Genomic DNA, 13213 nt, shown 5'->3' with positions numbered 1-13213 from the left:
TCCTCTTCCACTCCTCCATGATGACATCACAGAGCTGGTGGATGTTAGAGACCTTGCGCTCCTCCACCTCCCGTTTGAGAATGCCCCACAGATTCTCAATAGGGTTTAGGTCTGGAGACATGCTTGGGCCAGTCCATGACCAGCCCTCAGCTTATTTAGCAAGGCAGTGGTCGTCTTGCAGGTGTGTTTGGGGTCAATATCATGTTGGAATACCACCCTGCAGCTCAGTCTCCAAGGGGAGGGAACCATGCTCTGCTTCATTGTGTCACAGTACATGTTGGCATTCATGGTTCCCTTAATGAACTGTAGCTCCCCAGTGTTGGCAGCACTCATGCAGCCCCAGACCATGACACTCCCACCACCATGCTTGACTGTAGGAAAGACACACTTGTCTTTGTACTCCTCACCTGGTTGCTGCCACACACGCTTGACACCATCTGAACCAAATAAGTTTATCTTGGTCTCATCTGACCACAGGTCATCCATCATCCAGTAATCCATGTCCTTAGTCTGCTTGTCTTCAGCAAACTGTTTGCAGGCTTTCTTGTGCATCATCTTTAGAAGAGGGTGCCTTCTGGGACGTCAGCCATGCAGACCAATTTGATGCAGTGTGCGGCGTATGGTCTGAGCACTGACAAAACTGACCCCCCCACCCCTTCAACCTATGCAGCAATGCTGGCAGCACTCATATGTCTATTTTCCAAAGACAACCTCTGGATATGACGTGGAGCACCTGCACTCAACTTCTTTGGTCGACCATCGCTAGGACTGTTCTGAGTAGAACCTGTCCTGTTTAACCGCTGTATGGATGGTCTTGGCTACTGAGCTGCAGCTCAGTTTCAGGTCTTGGTAATTTTCTTATCACATAATCCATCTTTATGTAGAGCAACAAATATTTTTTTCAGATCCTCAGAGAGTTCTTTGCCATGAGGTGTCATGTTGAACTTCCAGTGACCAGTATGAGAGAGTGAGAGCGAAAACACCAAATTTAACACACCTGCTCCCCATTAACACCTGAGGCCTTGTAACACGAGTCACATGACCCCGGCAAGGGAAAATGGCTAATTGGGCCCAAATTGTACATTTTCACTTAGGGGTGTACTCACTTTTGTTGCCAGTGGTTTAGACATTAATGGCTGTGTGTTAAGTTATTTTTAGGGGACTGCAAATTTACACTGTTATACAAGCTATAAACTCACTACTTTACATTGTAGCAAAATGTAATTTCTTCAGTGTTGTCACATGGAAAGATATAATAAAATATTTACAAAAATGTGAGGGGGTCACTTTTGGGAGATACTGTATGTTTTTACCTCAGTAGTGTCTACACCCTGGTAGAGACATTACTTTATGTCCCTTGTATTTCCCCTCTTTCTCCAGTGTCTACCTTCTGTTTCAGCATTTCCCCCACACTGTCTCTACTACTTTCTTTGGCTTCTCTCCCCTACACAATGTGCCAAGCTATGTTTCATGGAAGCTACTGTCCTCCACCATCCATACTTTATTTTCTGTCACCTCCACCCCTATTGTCCCTATCTTTACCCTCTACCCCAATTGTCCCCCCTCTCCTCTGTTCACACTACTGCTCCATTATGTCTGCACCCTGATCCATATTAGGCCGCGTACACACGGGTGGACTGTTCGCCCAACCTTGTCCGCTGAACAGTGTTTGGGCGGACAGTCCGCTCGTGTGTGGGCTTTCAGCGGACAGTTTCAGCGGACAGTTGGACGGACAAAGTCTTTCGGAAATTCCGAAAAACTGTCCGCTGAAACTGTGTTTGAGCGAACAGTCCGCCCGTGTGTGGGCCTGTCCGCTGTACTTTCGAAATGAGCGGACTGTTCCCGCTCGGAAAGTCCGCCCATTGCGAGCGCGTGTACAGGTAGGCGGGGCCCGCGAAGGAGACGTCGCGGGCTCCGCCGCCTGGAATGGGCTTAAAGGGGAACCCCAACGCCGAAAAAAATCGGCGTGGGGGTTCCCCCAAAGTCCACACCAGACCCTTGTCCGAGCACGCTACCCGGCCGGCCAGGAAAGGGGGGCGAGCGAGCGCGCCCCCCCTCCTGAGCCGTACCAGGCCGCGTGCCCTCAACATGGGGGGGTGCCTTGGGGAAGGGGGGGCCGCGCGGCCCCCCCACCCCAAAGCACCTTGTCCCCATGTTGATGAGGACAAGGGCCTCTTCCCGACAACCCTGGCCGTTGGTTGTCGGGGTCTGCGGGCGGGGGGCTTATCGGAATCCGGGAGCCCCCTTTAAGAAGGGGGCCCCCGGATACCGGCCCCCCACCCTATGTGAATGAGTATGGGGTACAATGTACCCCTACCCATTCACCTGTGAAATAAAGTACAAAAAAAAACACAACACAGGGGAAAAAATATTTTATTGCACAGCTCCGGGGGTCTTCCGTCTTCGGGGGTCTTCTCGCCGGACTCCTCCGCTATGTGTGTGTAGCTCTTTTACTAGCGGAGGAGTCCGGCTTTCTTCCTCCCCGCCGCCGGCCTCTTCTCCCGACTTCGGGGGTCTTGTCCCCCTCTTCGGTTCTTCTGCCGGGCCACCGCGCCTTCTTGTAGCTCTTTTACAGGCGGTGGCCCGGTCTTCTGTCGCCGCTGTCGCTGTCGCCGCCTTCCGTTCTTGTTCTTCTTCTTGTTCTTCTTCTTCTTCTCCAGGCGATGTTGACACGTCGCTCCCTCCGGCCGGAATGCCAGAGCCGCGCTGTGCGGTCACTTATATAGTGACAATGGGGCGGGGTCACATGGTATATGTCACATGGGTTGGTCACATGGTGACCCCGCCCCCTTACGATGTCATAGTCCCCATGTGACATCAACCCATGTGACCAACCCATGTGACATATACCATGTGACCCCGCCCCATTGTCACTATATAAGTGACCGCACAGCGCGGCTCTGGCATTCCGGCCGGAGGGAGCGACGTGTCAACATCGCCTGGAGAAGAAGAAGAACAACAAGAAGAAGAACAAGAACGGAAGGCGGCGACAGCGACAGCGGCGACAGAAGACCGGGCCACCGCCTGTAAAAGAGCTACAAGAAGGCGCGGTGGCCCGGCAGAAGAACCGAAGGCGGCGACAGAAGAACGGAAGGCAGCGGCGACAGAAGACCGGGCCACCGCCTGCAAAAGAGCTACAGGAAGGCGCGGTGGCCCGGCAGAAGAACCGAAGAGGGGGACAAGACCCCCGAAGTCGGGAGAAGAGGCCGGCGGCGGGGAGGAAGAAAGCCGGACTCCTCCGCTAGTAAAAGAGCTACACACACATAGCAGAGGAGTCCGGCGAGAAGACCCCCGAAGACGGAAGACCCCCGGAGCTGTGCAATAAAATATTTTTTCCCCTGTGTTGTGTTTTTTTTTGTACTTTATTTCACAGGTGAATGGGTAGGGGTACATTGTACCCCATACTCATTCACATAGGGTGGGGGGCCGGTATCCGGGGGCCCCCTTCTTAAAGGGGGCTCCCGGATTCCGATAAGCCCCCCGCCCGCAGACCCCGACAACCAACGGCCAGGGTTGTCGGGAAGAGGCCCTTGTCCTCATCAACATGGGGACAAGGTGCTTTGGGGTGGGGGGGCCGCGCGGCCCCCCCTTCCCCAAGGCACCCCCCCATGTTGAGGGCACGCGGCCTGGTACGGCTCAGGAGGGGGGGCGCGCTCGCTCGCCCCCCTTTCCTGGCCGGCCGGGTAGCGTGCTCGGACAAGGGTCTGGTGTGGACTTTGGGGGAACCCCCACGCCGATTTTTTTCGGCGTTGGGGTTCCCCTTTAAGCCCATTCCAGGCGGCGGAGCCCGCGACGTCTCCTTCGCGGGCCCCGCCTACCTGTACACGCGCTCGAAATGGGCGGATTTGCCTCCGCCTTACGTGGGCGAGTCCGTTCATTTCAAAAGTTGAGCGGACTGTTTGGCAAACAGTTCGTTGAAACAGTCCGCTCGTGTGTGGGCAAGTCCGCTCATGCAAATTTTGAGCGGACTGTTTGCCGAAACTGTTTGACGAACAAGGTTGGGCAAACAGTCCGCGCGTGTGTACGCGGCCTTACTGTGTGCGGCTTTCAGCACTATACACTCTACAATCCCTTGTACATTGTACAGTACCTCAATTCTGAGCCACCTGTGCATACTTTCGGCTTTCGTATTGCCTCCAATCCCCTCCTGCATACTCTACCCTCTACACTCCTTTTCCGAACAAACTGTCATATCCTCTATACAGCATATGTTCCTGCACATACTGCACCCTGTCATACTTTCTGACTCTCCTTTCCTACAGAAATGCCCACTGTTATAAATTATATTAATTACCTGTTTTAACCAAATTATGATGATTAACCTGGTGTACAAAAAAACTATGAAGAGAAACCAATCAGGAGTCTATAGCTGGCAATCCTTGCCACATCCCAAATAAAGAGAAACTTTAAAAATGAGGTGCCCCAGGGATTTTATGGGCAAGGAAGGTAAGCCAGAATAACAAGGAGTAATATCGTAAAAAATTTAAATTTATTGAATATACATTATATATATATTAAAAATGCACCAAAGCATATATATATATATATATATATATATATATATATATATATATATATATATATATATATATATATATATATTCAATACATTTATATTTTTTACGATATTACTCCTTGTTATCCTGGCTTACCTTCCTTGCCCATAAAATCCCTGGGGCACCTCATTTTTAAAGACTAACCTGGTACACATGTCAAATAAACAGGTATTAAATGGTATTTAAACTACAGGTATTATTTCACTGCAGTGTACACATTTTTTACACCTTTGCTATTTTTCATATTTATTGCAAAGACTATTTTCCCAGTCAAAATATATGAATATTGAAATAATGTAGAATATGTAGCAGATAGTATCTGTACTCAATGGGATTTACAGCAGGAGGAATTTTCCAACATAGTTTAATAAATGTCAATATTTCTATGAGGCACATTGAAATAATGATCTATTTATAAGGTATAAAATATTTGCCAATTTGACAATATTTTTTCTTTCGAAGGTTGATGCACAGTAATCATTAAAAGGCATTTCTATAATTATTATATTATCATTACCAAGTGAGATGTTCAAGATCTGAAAAGGCCATTTATTATATTAAAAAAAAGATTCCTGTGGGACTGCAAATGTTGGAGAAACCGTACATTGCTTACCTGACAAAATGGATGCCACAGCTGCAATAATAAAGGACACAATGACTCCAGGTCCAGCCATTTCCTTAGCAACTAGTCCAGAAACAACATACATCCCAGTGCCAACACAGCTGCCAACACCAAGTGAAACAAGGTCCACTGTAGTAAGTACACGCGCCAATTTGGTTCCATGAGAAGAGGTTCCTGCGGTTCCTTCTAGCATGGACTCTACAGGCTTGGTTCGAAGAACTCTTGCATTGATCGCATGCCATGTGGCCCTCCATGGGATTCGTCTTGGGTCCAGATATGAAAGGAACCCACTCATGATTTAAAGGATGTTTAGCAAGTAGTGACAAGAACAGCTGCGTGGAGGTCACTACAGACTCTCCCAACATCCAGATTTATAACGTCTTAGTTGTGGTGGGTATGCTCCTGATCCAAAAGGCAATTCATGATATTTTATGCAATCTTCTTTAAAGATCTTAACACAAACAACCTGCAGGACAATACAAAAGTGTAAATACATCAATGGTTGTCAACTATTTAGTAAAATATAAAGGAAAAACATTTCTAGGGTAGTTTCCATGTTTTGTGCTCTTTGCTGATTGACATGTTAAGACATTTAGTGCTTCTTGAGACAATTAGGTTACGGTCTATAGATCTAGATAATTCAAGCTGTGAATGCATAGAAAACAATATTAAATATTGCATTTGAAGATTTGTGACTAATAAGGTTGTAAGTGGTGCACCCCAAGCCTTGGTTTTGGAACTATTGCATTTTAATCTATTTATAAAAGCTATAGGGGCTTGGATTAAAAATAAAATTTCTGTGTTTGTAGATGACACAAAGACATGTAGTACAACGCTATCACTGTAAGATATTTCTAACGTACAAGCTAACCTGGATGCACTGTTTGAGTGTGGTATAAGTATAATGTATCATACAATCGAGAGAGATCTAAACTCTGATGAAGAAGCTTCTAGGTATTCATGTAAATCATAAACTAAATAGCTGTATACATTGCTAATCTGCAGCTTCTAAAGAAAGTAAGATATTTTCCTTTTTTTTTGGTTCAATCATTTATTGGAGAAAAAAAAGTCATGCATTAGGCATGTATATACATTTGCAAAGGCCTTTAGTTCAAAGATTAAGATAAGAAACTCTAAGGCCGCGTACACACGGGCGGACTGTCCGCCCAACTAGGTTCGTCAAACAGTTTGACAAACAGTCCGTTCAAAATTTGCATGAGCGGACTTGACCACACACGACGAACGAACAGTCCGCTGAAAACTTGCGCGATGACGTGAACGGCACGTACGACGGGACGAGAAATTCGGCGTCCGATACACTGCAATGCAACCTTCGCCGTGTAAATTCTTTCTGAGCATGCGCGAGACTTAGTTTGCCGAACAAGCCTACACACGAGCGGACTGTCCGCTCAAACCAAGTTTCAGCGGACAGTCTTACGGAAATTCCGAAAAACTTTGTTCGTCAGACTGTCCGCTGAAACTGTCCGCTGAAGCCCACACACGAGCGGACTGTCCGCTGAAACACTGTTCAGCGGACAAAGTTGGACGAACAGTCCGCCCGTGTGTACGCGGCCTAAGAGTTTCACTTGTAATAGTCAAATTCAAATTGTGGTAAGGTAAAACCACAGGTTGGATGGAAAAATAACCTAAACAACAGGAGACTATGCTAAGTTGACAAGAATAGAAAGTGGGAGAAGAAAGAGAAAATACGAAGCAAAGAAACACAAAAAAGTGTGTTTGGAAAGAGTTAGAATGGGTGGCTTTGAAAAGAGAGGGTGAGATAGGATGCAGGGAAATCAGTTACAAGCCACGTAAATCTGTATTAAAACCAAAAATGTAATATATTCCAGCTTACCATTCATTAGATGTGGTGGCTCCATAGTTTTCTTTTTTTTTCCACTCTGTTTTTACCTGGTGATCTGGCTAGTAACACACCTCCTGTATTAGAGTGCCTCCACTCTGGATTGGTAAGCTGCAATACAATAAATGTTTGCTTTTGGGTTTAATACTGCTTTAAGCAATTAAGATCATTTAGATATTAAAGAGATATTGAGATATTGCTTGACCCATGGATTCCATAATCCAAATACTTTGCATTGTATCTAACGCTTTCCTACTGGTATTAGCCTTAATTGCTTTGTGGTACGTTTTGACTTTATATTTAATAGGGCCTCATATGGAATGCCTTTCAAAACTCGTAATTTGTTAGATGCATGTCCAGAATCACTTTACAGTTGGCCCCTTTTTAAGCTCGCTAAGGGGTGATGGCGAGAGAGCGCCATCACCTCTTAGCGAGCTTAAAAAGTTACACCGTGTGAATACGGAGACTTGTTGTTGTCCTCTCTCCATCCATGAAAAATGTATCTGCACATCATACTGGGAATCTGTTGATGAGGAGTGTTCGGTCTTGATCTGGGATAGTGATCGTAGATGTCACATCTCCATACACATGGTGATTAACACCACAAGCCTACATGACTTAAGAGGTGTATACCCCTTTAGGTCCATACATTCCGGTAAGCCTTTGCACAGTCGGTGGTGGTGATTGCAAATACTTTTTCTTACCATGTTTCCAGTGTGGTTCCAGTGATGTCACTCAGTTGATTTTTGCAAATTTATATAAAAAATTCTATATGGACTTTGTTTCCTTTTATATCACATGACTCTTTCCAATTGTATTCACTTACAACTTTCACGTTGGTGGTTAATATTTTTAAATTAAATTTTTTTCCTTCATGGGGCTAAATAATCTTTTTTATTTAATTTTTTTACATCTGATCACACAGTTTTGTATTATTATTTGGTTGTATATTTGAGCGCTACATATTATCCTATGATGCATTTAGCTGTTTGCCTGAAGTATGCTTTCATGCTATGGGGTTGATTTACTAAAGGCAAACAGTTCATTTTGCAAAGGAATTTTTCCCAGAGTTTAGTGAATGATGTAAAGCTCTGCTAACGCCTATCACCAATCATATGCAAGTGAAAATGTTTTTTAATTTTCCTTTCACGTGATTGGGTATTATTTGCAAAGTAAAATTTAACCACATTTACTAAGCTCTGAGGATGAAATTCATCTTGAAAAGTGCAACTTCCTTTGCAAAGTAAACAGCCCATAAGTCTTTAGTAAACCAACCTGTAGGACGGGCTATAAATAGTTTGATTCTCGGCCAGTACAGCAGGAACTGGATGAGATTTGAACCATGTATGGGCAGGCTGAATGTACCAAGTTGATCAATAGATCAAGTTGAGTACAATGAGCATGCCAGGTTTTACCCATGATTATCGCAAGTGCATTCTATAGCCACTAGCAATAACCACTGTCTTCTCCCGGTGGGGACGGCTTCCTCCGCCCTCCCCTGTCCCCCTGCTGGGAGTAGACAATGACCTGGCAGAAGGGATTGCCGCATTAACAATGTCTGTGTTGAGGGGGTAATCAAGCGAATTTCTTTCCTGCAACTCGGAACCGGCCAAGATTTGAACCCATTAATGGGGAGGCTGAATGTACCAAGTTGATTGATCGAGCAAACTGGGTACAACCAGCCTGCTGGATTCTCTTATGATTATCGCTAACGGCTGCTATAGCTGCTAGTGATAATCACTGTCTTCTCCCGGAGAGGATGGCTTCTCCTGTCCCCCTGCCAGGAGCAGACAATAGCTTGGCAGGAGGGATTTGCCTGTCAGAACTATCCGTGTTTAAGGGGGAATGGTGCAAATTTCTTTTGGATGCAGGAAAGGAATTTGCGCCGTCTATGGTTGGCCTAAGTCTTCAGCTTTATAGATGATTAGATTATAATTAGATTAACAGTCTGTCAATAGATTCAAAACACTTTTTCTTCCTAGGGAAGTAATTTACCAGCCTGATCAATAGTAAAATCAATATTTAACAAAAATCTGTTTTGTGATAAAGAAAAATCAGCATGTCCATTATACTACAAAAATTCAAGCAATTCAAACTACTAACATGATTATTCGTCAAACATCTTTTCTATCACGTGTGCAGTAGCGATGTGCAATGAATTTAATCACAGTTACCCAGTTCTTAATTGCAGCTGGAGTCTTCTACAGATGCACATAATTGAGGAACTAAAATAATTCAGAGACTAAAGGAATAATTACAGTGAAAACAAGAGTAATTAGGTTTTGGCACACCAGAATAACATAAATGAAAGTTGCAGAAAAACATGTAATACAGTACAATTGCTGTATTTACAAAAGGTTATATCCAGAGCTGACATGATGCTGCTTTCATTAAACACAAGACTCTGATCTCTATTCACTGTTCCTATTAGATCCCATAATATATATTAATAAAATGTCTTATTCTTATTTTACCTGTGTGCTGTCTAGCTGTCCTCAACTTTCCACAAGCACTCCTGGCAGAAATATTTTCTATAGCACCTACAGAATGGCCAAAAGCCCATATAGAATGGCTAAGATGACATTTCCCTTCCAATAAAAAAATAATAATGTGTAAAGGCAGCAGAAATGACACACATTTATACGTCTTTCTTGCCCAAAGCAATAAATGCTCTTACTAAATAAATTCATAATGAAAGCCAGCAACAGATGTTCAGCAATGTGACAATGTTATGACTTCAACCAAATTAGCTGGAATTGAATTTACTCCACCGTCACAAACATGTTCTATATAAAAAACAAGTTACTTGTATAGCATGTGTGCTAGCAAGCAATGGGGTCTATTGATCCTACTGCTATGGACATGAAAGGCAGCTTTTACAAAGGGATTGATCATTTATTGGAAATATAATGCTGTACAGAGCAAATTAATTAATGGTAGGTAGATATTTGGCTTTTACAATCCATCTATATTAGTATGTCATGCTTTAAACAAAGACTTAATAAAGTTCCTGTAACATGTCAAACAAATAAAAATGTGCAGCTATTTGTTGGATTAAAGTGGTTGTAAACCCTTACAACACACTTTGACCTACAGGTAAGCCTAGATTAAGGCTTATCTGTAGGTCCAAGAAATATCTCCTAAACCTATACAGTTTAGGAGATATTTGCCCGAAGACAGGCACCGCTGTCTACGGCACATGCGCCGTAGACAGCGGCGCGCAGGCGCACTGAGCGCTGCATTTTCAAAGACGGAGCTGCCGCGCGTGTCGGCTCCCATGTGCATGCGCTGGAGTGACGTCATCGCGGCTTCACCGAATGACAGCGGCGGAGCTGCGAGACCCCACCGAGAAGATGGATGCGCCGGACTACAGGGGACAGCGGTGACTTTGTCCATTATGTTTTGCCTTTAGAGGGAATGAAAGAGGAAGCAAACTCATCAGGGTTTACTTCCTCTTTAAAGTGTTACTAAACCCAGGACCCTGCATTCACTATATCTGGTCCCCCACAGTACACAGACTATGGAAAGCAATAACCGCTAAATAAATTTTCTCATTAGCAGTCTTGTGATTTCTATTAGTGCCTGGTTAAAGCTTGTAGGAGGACATACATGGCTGGCAAGTACTGCAGCTGTGTGTGAAAGCTTACAAAGAGGACTGCTCTGCCATACCACTGTTTTACAGGTTGGAATTTCATTAAACTTTCTACCTACACATATGGGTTGATTTACTAAAGGCAAATAGGCTGTTCACTTTGCAAGGAAAATGTCACTTAACTTAGTGAATGAAGTGAAACGCTGCTGACCTGCAAGCCTGCAGGACCCCTGACCCTCTCTCTGGACAGTACTGATTTGCCCTGTGCTGATCACATGCATCCTCCCAAGAACAAAAAAAAATCTCTGATGCGATACACACCAAACTGAGCATGTGCAGATTGTCCCATAGCCTCAGTTGTATCAGGAGATGAATTGGGGACTGTGAAAGAAGGGGAGTAGCAGAGAAGACAGGATCAAACAGCCTTTTTACACAATACAGAGGATTAACTTACATAACTCACATAATTTGTTATTCTGAAGCTTCCCTCCATCCACTTTGCATATTATTTTTGATATACTGTGATTCTGAACTTGCCAAATATGCTGCAGAAATCTCCCTCCACAGAGTCTAGCTGCAACCATTTTAACTGTGGGCAGCTATAGCTGCTGCCTTTTCACTTCCTGGATTTACCCACACACACACAGAGGCACACCTCCAGCTCTGCAGTTCTCATTGGTCCTCTTATGACTCATCCCTGCTCCCTACCTGGCAAACTCTCAGGAGAGTGAGAGAAAGAGCTGTGCATGATGTCATAAGTCTAGGCTTTTTTTAGACAAGAACCAGGAAGTGGGTTGTATAAGGTATTTACTGGCAGAAAAAAAGGTTAAAACAATAAGGGCAGAGGATTTACTAGATGGAAAGATGAAATAATTACTGAAGTTCTGCTTTAAGTTAATAATAATTTCAGTGTTCCTATTGGAAGAGCTTTGCTATCATATTTGTTGAACATGCTGAAAAAGATGAAGGATCAGGAAAATTGACACTATCTTTGGTCCTTTTTATCCTGTTTGAATTAATTCTAAAGTAAATAGGCTGCAATCCCAAGCCCTGTTTAGGCTCCGTCTTTATCCTGTGTGCATAATTCATCTCTGGGCAAGAAAACCAGGATGACAAACAGTTGTTTCAAGAAACAGGTTTGGTTCATTTCCCACCCACTTGCTGCTTATATTCACAGAACAAAGTAAAATACATATTAAGTCTTAATATGGAAGAGCATAAAACACTAAAAATGCTCTTGTAGCCGAGCAATGTTTGGTCTCCTGGGCAAATGTGACCATAGCTGTTAGAAGGATGGTGAATGCAAGAAAGTGGGGGGGGGGGAGCAGTTAAGCGATTGTGTTGCTTTAACCTACATAGGTAAAGCAAAGCTTAACTTTAAGCAGACAAAATGCTACTCAAACACATACATTCTAATAGCACTGTGCAAATGTAAAATGTAGCTTTCAGACATAAAAGACCATTTATATGTTCCCTGGAGTATAGTGAATGAAATCTCTGCCTTTCTCCGGTTAGCATTAGGAGCTCACTGCCTGCTTCCAGGCATTTCCCTAAATTTGCTCTGTAACACTCCCCGCTCTGAATATCTTCTGTAGTAAGCCGGTGAGCCACCAGAGAATTCAGGCACTCTATACTCTAAAATTATGCCCCTGGACAGAGCAAAACATGTCAGAACCAATAAATGTGTAATGCCCCGTACACACGATCGGATTTTCCAACAACAAATGTTGGATGTGAGCGTGTTGGTGGAAAGTATGAGTGTATGCTCCATCGAACATTTGCTGTTGGACTTTCCACCAACAAATGTTGGCTAGCAGATTCTCAAATTTTCTGCCAAACAAAACTTTGTTGTGGGAATTTCCGATCGTGTGTACAGAAGTCTGTCACGCAAAAGTTCACAAATGCTTGGAATAAAGCAGAAGGAGCAACACTGGCTATTGAACTTCCTTTTTCTTGGCTCGGTGTACGTCTTGTACATTACCACGTTCCTACATTCTGAATTGTTGGCCAACATTTGTGTGACCTTGTGTGTGCAAGTTTGAGCCAACAACCTTCAAACAAAAATCCACGGTGTTGTTGGCGGAAAGGCCGATCGTGTGTACGGGCCATTAGCGTTTTGTGATTTCCACCAACATACAATAAATCAGCTTTTCAATATATGCTTGATTAAAGTAGATGGTGTTGCGACCTTGTAATTCTGTGAAGTAACATGTGGAAGGATGTGTTGGCGTGTATTCAGCCAAGCACACACATGGCCAGTGAGAATTGTCACACACATGGCTGGCAAGTGCTGCAGCTATGTGTGGAAGCCTATAAAGAGGACTGCTCTGCCATACAACTGGGCTACAAGTTGGAATTTCATTCAGCTTTCTACCTACACATAGGGGTTGATTTACTAAAGGAAAATAGGCTTTTCACTTTACAAGGAAAATTTCATTTAGCTTAGTGAATGAGGTGAAACACTGCTGACCTGCAAGCCTGCAGGCCCCCGACCCTCTGTCTGGACAGTGCTGATTTGCCTACAGAGAGGACTGCTCTGCTATACAACTGGGCTACAAGTTGAAATTTCATCAAACTTCCTA

General features: G+C 44.1%; 1 protein-coding gene across 2 annotated transcripts in view; it reads right to left on the bottom strand.

The window, feature by feature from the left end:
- SLC7A14 (solute carrier family 7 member 14) overlaps positions 1-13213 on the bottom strand; it is a 94279-nt gene that overhangs the window by 32460 nt on the left and 48606 nt on the right. Inside the window, exons 2-3 of one of the 2 annotated variants that reach the window (XM_077487996.1) lie at positions 7034-7150; positions 5170-5644 (exon numbers count right to left, since the gene is read on the bottom strand). In XM_077487996.1, the coding sequence (XP_077344122.1) occupies positions 5170-5473 (304 nt within the window). In that variant the 5' untranslated portion in view covers positions 5474-5644; positions 7034-7150. The remainder of the gene's footprint in view (positions 1-5169; positions 5645-7033; positions 7151-13213) is intronic. The other variant, XM_077487997.1, reaches the window with a different exon arrangement.

This window comes from Lithobates pipiens, unplaced genomic scaffold (genome assembly GCF_037356315.1).
Source record: "Lithobates pipiens isolate NorthernLeopardFrog02 unplaced genomic scaffold, aLitPip1_a1.2 Scaffold_18, whole genome shotgun sequence".
Lineage (NCBI taxonomy): Eukaryota > Metazoa > Chordata > Amphibia > Anura > Ranidae > Lithobates > Lithobates pipiens.
This window is presented reverse-complemented; position numbering and strand designations above follow the sequence as displayed.